This window comes from Hemiscyllium ocellatum, chromosome 4, assembly GCF_020745735.1.
Source record: "Hemiscyllium ocellatum isolate sHemOce1 chromosome 4, sHemOce1.pat.X.cur, whole genome shotgun sequence".
NCBI classification, from domain to species: Eukaryota; Metazoa; Chordata; class Chondrichthyes; order Orectolobiformes; family Hemiscylliidae; genus Hemiscyllium; species Hemiscyllium ocellatum.
In genome coordinates, this window is record NC_083404.1 from 81,464,113 (window position 1) to 81,475,130 (window position 11,018).

The window sequence follows — 11,018 nt, forward strand, 5'->3', positions numbered from 1 at the left end:
AATGTTTTTCTATCCAGAAACACAAAAAGCTTCCTTAAAATATGTCATTGCCTCAGTTCCCAAGGCAATTCAAACAATGATAATTGCATTGAGCAGATTCAGAAGACTGGGTTGCAGCATAGCATGCTAATGATGCATGCAATAAGAAAGCAAACAGAAGTATTTCATTTCCCAACCAAAAGTAAGTGGACGTGTTTAACCTCAAGTATTTTTGTACCCATGCAATATTTTTTTGACAGAAAGTTTAGGCAGTGAGTTACTGTGCACCATGTAGAATGCTCCTAGTCCATTTGTGTTAGCAATTGGATTAAATATGGTGTAGGCCAATACAGAAATTGGAATTGCATAATTGATCTCAATATTTTTGTGTTGAAAATAATGAGGAATGTATAATGAACAATCAATCCAATATTGCTTGCTTTTTGCTATAATTGAAATTTAAAACTAGCTTGCTTTGACCACTTCACTCAGTAAGACCCCAAACAGTAATTATATAATTTTCACATTTTGGGTAAAGCTACTTGAGAGGGTTGTTGACACACATTAGACCTTATCTAAGTGCAAGCCACATTTTCAGAAGAGAAAGGAAAGAAAACTTCCAGGATTAAGATCTAAAATTAAGAACTGGAATGATCAGCTCTGATTATATTTCTCCTTGGGGATAATTAATAGTTAAATTATCAAGTTGAAATAAATCCTTTGTGCTCTGACTTCAGTTTTCCACATTTTAATTTGAAATTTTACTTTTCTGCAATACTGGAAATCTGAAATAAAAACAGAGTATACTAGAAATGTTTAGCAGGTCTGGCAGCATCTGGAGAGAGAGTGGAGAGATATCGTGTTCAGGTTTTAGGTCGATGGCTTTAACTGTTCTGATTAAGTATCATCGACCTGAAATCTCAACTCAGTTTCCCTTTCCACAGAGTGTGTCATGCCAGGCTAATATTTTGAGTATTTTTTTTCTTTCTTGACAAACTTACTTTGTACTCTTTAAATTGGCTTCTTTTACATTTACTGTTAATAAAACTCACCATAAATGTTATATAAATAGACAGAAAATCAGTGTACAGTTTAAATAGAGGGAGACTGCTAAGGTCAGTGCTAGAGACACATCTGGATATCCTGGTACACAAGTCAGATATTATAAAATGATTAGGAAAACAAATGGAGTTTGGTGTTTATAGCAAAGGCAATAGAACATAAAAGTAGCAAAGCTTTATTGCAGTTATACAGGCCCTTGGTGAGATCACATCAGCAGTATTACAGCGTACAGCATTAGCCTACTTATTTGAGTAAGGATATAAATGTGTCAGTGAAGGCTGTGTGGCACTGTGGTATTGACCCTACCTCTGAGCCCGAGGCTCTGGGTTCAAGTACCACCTGGCCGAGGCATATGTCTGAATAGGTTGATTGAACATATCTGCGAATAAAGTACTGAGGATGTTGGCAATCTGAAATAAGAGCTTCCCTAACACTTGCTAAGTAGGTAGCAGTCTCAAAAATGGGAAGAGAAGTAAACCATTTGGCCCTTCAAACCTGCTTTGCCATTCATTATGATCAATGCTGATCGTCCAACTTAGTAGTACATTCTCACTTTCACCCCATACCCTTTGATCCCACCAATCTTGAGAACTATACCTATCTCCTTCTTGAAAACATTCAGTGGTTTGGCTTCAACTGTTTTGTGTGGCAGATAATTCCACAGGTTCACCACTCTCTGGGTGAAGAAATATCTCCTCATCTCAGGTCTAAATATACCTGCATTCTTAGACTGCTGTCCCTGGTTCTGGACACACCAGTCATTGGGAATATCATTCCTGAATTTACCCTAGTGACTCCTGTTAGAATTTTTAGGTTTGTGTGAGATTCCCCCTCATTATTCTAAACTCCAGGGAATATAGTCCTAACCAGTGCAGTATATCTCCATACATCAATCCTGCGATTCCAAGAATCAGTCCAGTCAGCCTTTGTTGCACGGGCTCCATAGCCAGAACATCCTTCTTCAAACAGGGAGGGCAAAACTGCACACAATAATCTGTGTGTGGTCTCATCAAAGCCCTATACAATTGCAGCAAGATGTCCTTGCACCTGTAGTCAAATCCCCTCACTATGAAAGCCAATAGACCATTTGTTTTCTTCACCAAATGCTGCACCTGCAGCTTTATTCTCAGCGATTGTTATACAAGGACACCCAGGTTTTGTTGCACCTCCCCCATTTCTTCTCTTTCACCAATCAGATAATAATCAACTTTCCAACTTACCTCGCATTTATCTATATATATTTAATATGATAACGATAGTGTCACTGGACTAGTAATTCAGGACCCCAGGCTAATCTTCTGGGGACTCTTGTGGTGCAGTGGCAGTGTCCCTACCTGAGCCATAGGATCCCAGTTCATGTCCCAATTGCTCCAAAAGTGTGTAATAATATCTCTGAACAAGATGTTGAGAAAATACCTATACAGGTCGTTCTGTTATAACTCGCATTTTATTAATGTGAATTTGCTGTAACACAATTGATAAATTGGGGACACTTTCAACAGCACAAACTTTTAAAACGTGTGTTCACTATAACTCGATTACATCCCCAACACTTTAAGCGCAGTTTCTAAAGCACTATTTTTCTATAAGGCGGTTCTGCACAAGAACACAACCATCGTGTTATTGAAGAACTGACTTAAATGTGTTAGAAGCAGTTCAGAGCAGTTTCACTCAATTCATTCATAGGCTGAAGGAAACATCTTGAACAAAGGTTGAAATGTTGGGTTACTGGAGTTTTGAGAAATGAAAGTTGATTTTACTGAAACATTCAAGTCCTGCAGAAATTTGATAATATGGGTATCATGACAATGCTTTCTTGCAGGAGACATTAGAACTAGTTTAACAAAACAACTCCTTTTCAAGATGGAGTTGAGAAGTTTTTTTGTCAGAGGGTTAGTTGGTTTGACAATACTCTTCCCAAAAATAAGTTGTGGCTTGGTTATAGAATTTATTCAAACTTAGTTGGATAGATTTTTGACAAAGACCTCAAGGGTGATAGGAGGCACTCAGGAATAAAGAGCTTAGACCACAATGAAATCAGTCGTGATCTTATTAAATGACAGAGCAAGCTCGATGGGCTGAATGGCCTACTTCTGCTCTTAATTCCTTTGTTGCCATTGTTGCTAAATGATATAGGTAGAAAGCACAAATGCAACAGTCCACAGTTGAAGGAATCAGAAAGCATCAAGAACATTTGAAATATGCTGACAATATTTGAAGAGTAGAATTTCAGACAGTTGTCTGTTTCTTGGTTTGATTTTCAAACTATATATATTAGATTATGATTATATTTATTCATTATTTGTGAATGACTTCGTAGCAACTATTTGTTTTAATCTGAGAATGTTTCATTTTACTGTAATAATTGTTTTTCTGTTGTTGAAACTCATAAAATATTACTAAACTTGGATTTGTTTATTAGTAGATTGGTAGCAAAAAGTGTTTGAAAAATTCAAATATTAGTTTCACATTCCAGCTTTCCAATAATTAGAAGAAAGAGAGAACCTTGGTATTTGGAAATGGAAGTATTAAACCATGAGAAAACTTCTTTGAGATAAGTAAGTAGTTTACTCTTTCCCCGGAGAATTTTTCATAATTGATTTCCTCTCAGTTGAAATGCAGCATGTCTGTTGAGGTCTGTTGCAGTTTCAGCAAGAAAAAGGAGAAAACACCCTAAAACCCAAAAGTTTGAGTTTGTATTTGATTATTTCTTCCCTTTAGGACCCAAACAAGCTTAACCAAGTTCTCCAGCTCTGCTCCTAGACGTGCATTAAATACAGTGGAATCCCCCTATCTGTGGATTTGGTTCCCGCGGTTTACCATGGCCCAAAAATATTACATGGAACTTGCCAGAAATCATTTCAGGTGCCTGACAGGGAGGTAAGTTTCCCATTTAAATGATAGGGTTTGCTACTATCCGCGGGTTTGGGCATCCATGGCATGTCTTGGAACAGAGGGACACCTGTATTCTGTCTGTTTTCTCCTCCACATTCAGGCAACATTCCCATTAACAAATTCACCTACACTTTGCTGCTCACCACTTAAGGCCCTACTCCTGAGACCAGGAGCACATGACAAGATGCCAAGTGGAGCAAATTAAACACCCTGTGTCCTGTGTGGGCACATGTGGGAATAAATCAGGAATAAGCTTAGAAAGTGATGAAATGAAAGACTGGTTACAATTATTAGAAAACAAAATCTGGAAGGTAACTCTCAAGAATATGATTCTTAAGGAGCAGAACAACCATAAGTAGGGGTCTCATACTTCAGTTATACAGAGTCTTGGTGAGACTGCACCTGAAGTGTTGCACACAGTTTGGTCTTCTCACTTAAAAGAGGATGTGTGTGATATAGAGGGAGTGCAACTGAGGTTAACTAGGCTGACACTGGGGATGACAGACCTATGCTATGAGGAGAGATTGGTTCAATTGGGCCTGTATTCACTAGAGGTGAGAAGGATGAGAAAGGATTTTATAGAAATGTATAAAATTCTATCAGGGTTGAACATACTAGATACTGTGAGGATATTTTCACTGGATTGGGGAGTCTAGAACCAGGTGACATAGTTTCAGGGTATTGGGTTGATGATATGATGAGGAAATATTCACTCAAAAAGATAGCAAATCTGTGGAATTCTCTGCTATAGAAGACTGTGGAGGCCAATTCTTTAAATATATTCAAAAAGAGATATATAAATTTCTAATTTTAATGGTATCAAGGCACCTGGGGAGAACAAGATAACAGATCAGCCATAATCATGTTGAATGGCAGTGCAGACTGGAAGGGCCAAATGGTTTACTACTACTACTACTACTAGTTTCCATGACCACGCTCATCAAAAGAAGGCAATATCATTTTAAAGAGCTAAACAGAAGCCTGAAAGATCACGTAAAAGAAGTGTGGCATAAAATGGAGTTGTAAGTTAATTCAGACCGAATTACACCAATCAGTTAAAATAAATTTTAAGTTAATTGAGTTTAAACTTCATCAGCTGTTTTGTGGAAGCTGTCAGAGTACTGTCTTAGCCCATAGATTAATCGTCCATTAATATTGCCACAATAGCACCATCTCCCTAAGGGATGGCAGATTGAAGCTATAGATTGAATGAAAACAAAGATGAGAGTTTTAAAATTGAGGCATTGCTTAACTGGAACCAAGGTAGGTCAGTTCATATATGGGTGACAGTTGAACAGGACTTAATGTGAGTTGGGATACAGGCAGCTGATTGTTGGACGAGCACAAGTTTATGAATGATTCAGTAAGAATTGTTGAATTTGCTTAATAAAACATTCAACTTGCAAGTAGTCATTACACATCCAAAATAAGCGCCATGAACCCCTATCACAAATGCCAGCATTTACTGTCCATCCCTAATTGTCCCTAACAAGATAATGGTGACTCCCTCATGAACCACTGAAATGGTAATATATTTCCAAGTCAGGGACATATATGACTTGGAGCTAGTGGCAGTTCCATCCATCTGCCACACCTGTCCTTCAAGAGTGGTAGAGGTTGCCAGTCTCTAGAGGTGCTGGTTAAAGAAACTTTGTGTTGTTGTAGTGCAACTTGTTTTATTCTGAATGCTGTTGAGGTTCTCAAGTGTTGATACGACATCCAGTCGGGAAGTGGAGATTATTCTATCACAGACTTAATTTTTACGTTATGAGTAGTGGGAAGGCTTTGGGGAGTCAAGAGTAACTCAACACAATATTAAGAATCTCACATACCGTTGTAACTACAGTTCTTTTGCAACTGTTCCAGTTAGGTTTCTAGATTATGGTGATTTGCAGCATGTTGCTGGTGGAGGATTCATCAATGGAAATAATCAACACCAAGGGACTAATTAGTCCCGCCATTCTTGGAGATGACATTGCCTGGCATTTGTGTGGCATAAATCTTAGTTTCCATTATTTTTATCAAGCCAATTGTAGCAGATGTCTTTAAGGAACCAAGGAGAGCATTCCTGCTCCTTTTGGCTCACAAACATTGTTATGAAAACACTTACATGATTGATCCAACTGGTTTCAATTCTATTTTGTTGCCAGCATTTCCGCATCTGCCTGGTCATTATCAAATTTAAACCAGGTTCCAACTGTATTGCATGAATTTGATGTTACAGAGTTGCTCCACTTTTTAGGAGTGGCCCACAGGCACACCAGGCAACCCACTACTGTTTAAATGGTGACAAACAAGTCTGTAGTGTATGGGGCTTGCATTACATCACTCTTTATTTTTAACAGCTCCCAACCCTCTACCGTCAATCACAAGGAGCTTAAAACTTCCCCCACCACCCCCCACCGTAGTTTTTGTAGCACATGCTTGTCCATAAACGTACTTTGCACGGACTTCTAAAAAGGCACATAAAATCAAATAAAAGAAAACTTGTTTTACTAAATATCAATCAGTTGGCAAGGCATGTTTATTTACCTTGACCATAATAATTAGATGTTTAAAAATACAGTACAAATGTGGCATAGAATATAATTTTGGGTTCTCATTCTGTTAACAGTAATCTATTGGTGAAGCTAAGTTTAAAAATACCATTTATAGTCATTATGCTATACTTCTAAAAGAGTAAAGCAGAGGGAATTTCCATTTAAGAACATATGCAGCACAGGGGGAAAATATGTTTCATCAAAAACTTGTACACAGAACAATTCCATTTAAGATTCACACAAAAGGAGGTGCAAAACAGGATTCATAATACTTTTAATTAACTCTTTGAATGTAGAAAATTTAAATGCCAGATAAACACAAAGCAACAAAAGTATAAACAAACCCATCAAAAACAAGTAAGCTTTAAACACAAACTTACTCTGTTGTGTACACCATTCTGTCTTCACATGCAGTCTCGTTGAATATAAAGTCTTAAAAATATTTCAACAAGAAGTTTTGGTTTTAATGCTGAGAGAAGGCACTTTTGATAACAGCCTGTTAGAAAACTGAACAGACTGCTGAATTTAGAACCTGGCTCAAGAGACTATGTGCACACAGTCTCTATCTTTAACTCTAAACCATCCAACCCTGCATTCCTATGGAGTTTCGCTGGCAGATGCCTTCATGCAGTTCACCAATCAAATGCTTTTGATCACTAGACTTGCTTATTTTCTGGCTTCATGCCAAATCTAGCATAAAAGTAATATAAATCAGTTTGGTTTAAATAATTAGTAGATGATGGGCCAATATGTTTTCCTTATCCAATTCTTACGCTCTTTGAATGTTTCACTAAACGAATGTTCATTTTTAAATATGGCTGAATAGTAAAGTATTGATGAATGATATCTCTGGAAGCTTAGCAGAATTGTCAAGCTCTGGACTGTAAATAAAACTTATCTGAAAGTAATCTTATCAGCTCTCCATGTGCTATAGAACAGCAGTGTCTCAAAACACAATCACTGTGCCTTTAAAGACAGATTTTTGAGTAATTCATATGACCACATGGATTCATAGTTTTCACCAAGTGTGTTTACTCCAACAACTCTTTAAACAAATGACAAATGAAGAAATTCCTTCTTAAGGGATGAATGTCATTTCCAGTTTCAAGTGAACCACATTCAGGATAGAAGGCAAAATTTTCACCAAGGATATTAAAGGTTCTACTTCTGATTTCAATGAGAAATTTCAGAGTTTTTAACAAAAATAGTAATGTTCTTTGACAACAAAATTAAACAACAGTTCCAAACTTATAACAAATGAAGCTTAATCTGAGGAAGTCTAGACAGGTGCAGTATACTGTATCATTTCAGCTGAATACACTGTTGGATTACATTGTTCACTTTCTATCTCACAACTACTGCCTCGAGGCCAACGCACAATATCAAGCAGCATAAACACAAACTGACAGTATCCCAAACTGTCAGTATGAGTTGCAAATCCTTTTTAGATAAGGGAGAAAAAGAGGAGTGAACTATTCGGGAGAAATATTTCTAGCTCAAGGTGAAGAATGAATCATCCTCAAAACTAAAAAAGATATGACTGAAATGAATTCCGTTTGTTTCATGTATCACTATTCTGCAGCAACATTCCACAGGCATGTCTATACAAGCTTTAAAGGCTCTCAAAATATTAACACTTGACTTTGATTAAAACAACTCTCAAACAGTGGCTGTGCTTTGCACAGGAAGCTTGAAAGGGACAATCAACTAAATTAACTTCTTTTCCTATGTAATCTCCTCAGTCCTTCATTCATGAAACCTGAAAACTGCAGTGCGGCACAACTCCAAAATTAACAATGACTACTTTGTGAAAACCCTAAAAGGAGAAACAACTAATTGATATTGGTGATAATAACAGCTATAGGTAAGTTCTATCCTCAGAGAATATGAAAGAATACCAAGGTGCACAACATACTTGGAGAGACAAATAGCACTACAATAGAGAATAGTAAGTCAATATGTGAAGTTGGAACAAGGGAAGCTTATTGTGCATACAGGCATGTAAATTCATGGAGTCTAGTTAATAAAATTGGTGAATTACAGGCATAAATTGCCATGTGGAATATGATGTTGTGGCAATAACAGAGATATCGTACAAGTAAGGACATGACTGGTTGTCAAATATAATTGGACACATGGATTCCATATATGTAGAAAAAGAAAGAAAGGAGGAGGGTGGGAGTATTGATTATGGTGAGCACTGCAGTCCTGGAGAAATAGCATGCCGAGAGGATTCAAGAATACAATCAACTTAGCTCGAGTTAAGGAAAACAAAAGGATGATGTGACATTTCTCCATATGGTCTATAGACCATTAACTAGTGGGAAGGATGTAGAGGAAAATCTGCAGGGAATTTTCAAAGACAACGGGATATGGTAATTATAAATTTACTTACCTAAATATCGATTGAGATACTGGTAGCGTAAAGGACAGAGAGGGTCAAACATTCTTAAATAGTGCTGAGGATTTCCTACTGTAATATATATCTAGTCCAACAAGAAAGGATGCACCTGGTTTTTGAAAATGAGGTGGATAAAGTTTGAGTGGGGAAACATGGAATAGACAGTGATCATTGTATTGCTGAAAATGTGTTGCTGGAAAAGCGCAGCAGGTCAGGCAGCATCCAAGGAACAGGAGATTCGACGTTTCGGTCATAAGCCCTTTTTCAGGAATCCTGAAGAAGGGCTTATGCCCGAAACGTCAAATCTCCTGTTCCTTGGATGCTGCCTGACCTGCTGCGCTTTTCCAGCAACACATTTTCAGCTCTGATCTCCAGCATCTGCAGACCTCACTTTCTCCTCAGTGATCACTGTATTGTATGGTTAAGGATGATGGTAGAGAATGACAATAGTCAATCCAGAGTAAGATAGATCAATTGGCAGAAAGTTGACTTTAATGGGTTAAGAATGGAACTTGACATGTCTACTGAAATTAAAGTTTGGTGAGGAAAACTATAACTAAGCAACAGGAATTGGTTTGGGTACAGTCAACATATGTACGTAGATAACAAAAGAGATAGAAATTAAGATGAAAAAGAAAAACTATGTTTATAACTGATGTCAGGTAGAAAAAGTAATTGAAAACCAAGAGGAATACAAAATTTTAATAGGGGACATGCAAAAGCACATCACATAGCTAAAGAAGAATTATGAACGAAGACTGAAAGCCAACATAAAAGGGATCCTAAGGTCTTCTGCAGCCATATAAATAGAAAGAGTGATAAAAGTAGAAGGATTGATTAGGGATTAAAAGGGAATTCATACATGGAAATATGAGGGTATGGTGTTAAATAGGTGTTACACATAAGGTGTTATATGCATACTTTACATCTGTCTTTACCAAGGAAATAGATACCACATAAGGCATGGTCACTGAGGAGGAAACTTTGTTGGAAGACTTCAATATTGTTTAGGAGGAAGTATTGGATTGATTGTTGGTATTTAAAGTTGATAAGGTACATGGCCTGATGAGATGCATCCAAGGATATTGAAGCCAAGGAGAGTGGAAATTGCAGGAATATTGACCATAATCTTTCAATCTTCCTTTGACTCATTCAGTTTGAGTGATGCATCACACTCTTGTTCACTAAAGGTTCTAAGGATAAATCCAACAAATACAGGCCAGTTAGTTTAACTTCAGTGATGGGGAAGCTTCGAGAAAAAGTTATTCAGGATAGAATTAGTCGTCACATGGAAGCAAAATTGAATAGATTAGGAAGAGGCAACATGCATTTCTTAAGGACAAATCATGTTTATGTAATGTACTGGGGTTTTGTTGAAGAGGTAATGGAAAGCATTGATGAGGATGATGCTGTCAATGTGGTGTATGTGAACTTCTAGAAGGTATTCAATGTGGTGTCACACAGCAAACTTGTCAGAAAGTTACAGCTCATGGAATAAAAGGGTTAGGAGCAACATGGGTAAGAGTAAGAATCAATAGATATTTTTCAGACTTGAGGAAGGTTTATAGGGGTCAGAATTAAGAACCCTTGATTTTCATGACATAAATTAATGTTAATATTAATTAATTTATGTGTAGGGAACTGTTTCAAATTTTGCAGAGGACATGAAACCTAGATGCATTGTAAATTGTAAGGAGGCCAGTGTGGAATTTCAAAACAATTTAGACAACCTGGTGGTATAGGCAGATAGGTGGCAGATGACATTCAATGCACAGAAATGTAAAGTGATGTATTTTAGTGGGAAGAACATAGTCAGACAATGTAAAATAAGGGGTACAATTCTGAAGAGGATGCAGGGGCACAGGGACCTGGGTATAGAATATAGAACATTACAGCACAGTACAGGCCCTTCGGCTCTCGATGTTGCACCCATCTGTGGAACCAATCTGAAGTCCATCTATCCTACATATTCTATTTTCATCCATATGTTTATCCAATGACCATTTAAATGCTCTTAAAGTTGGTGAGTCTACTACTGTTGTTTATATCTGCAGAGGTCATTGAAAGCATGAGAGATGAAGAGATCAGTTAATAAAGTATATAGTATCCTGGGCTTTATTAATAAGAGCAGAAAATATAAG

General features: G+C 37.2%; 1 protein-coding gene across 14 annotated transcripts in view; it reads right to left on the bottom strand.

Annotated features, from left to right (window-relative positions):
• The window catches only part of dtna (dystrobrevin, alpha), a 201,165-nt gene extending 194,163 nt beyond the window's left edge, over positions 1 to 7,002 (bottom strand). For all 14 annotated transcript variants that reach the window (XM_060823522.1, XM_060823546.1, XM_060823517.1 and 11 more), the window contains exon 1: positions 6,857 to 7,002. In XM_060823522.1, coding sequence (XP_060679505.1) covers positions 6,857 to 6,873 — 17 coding nt within the window. In that variant the 5' untranslated portion in view covers positions 6,874 to 7,002. The remainder of the gene's footprint in view (positions 1 to 6,856) is intronic.
• Positions 7,003 to 11,018: the final 4,016 nt, after the last annotated feature.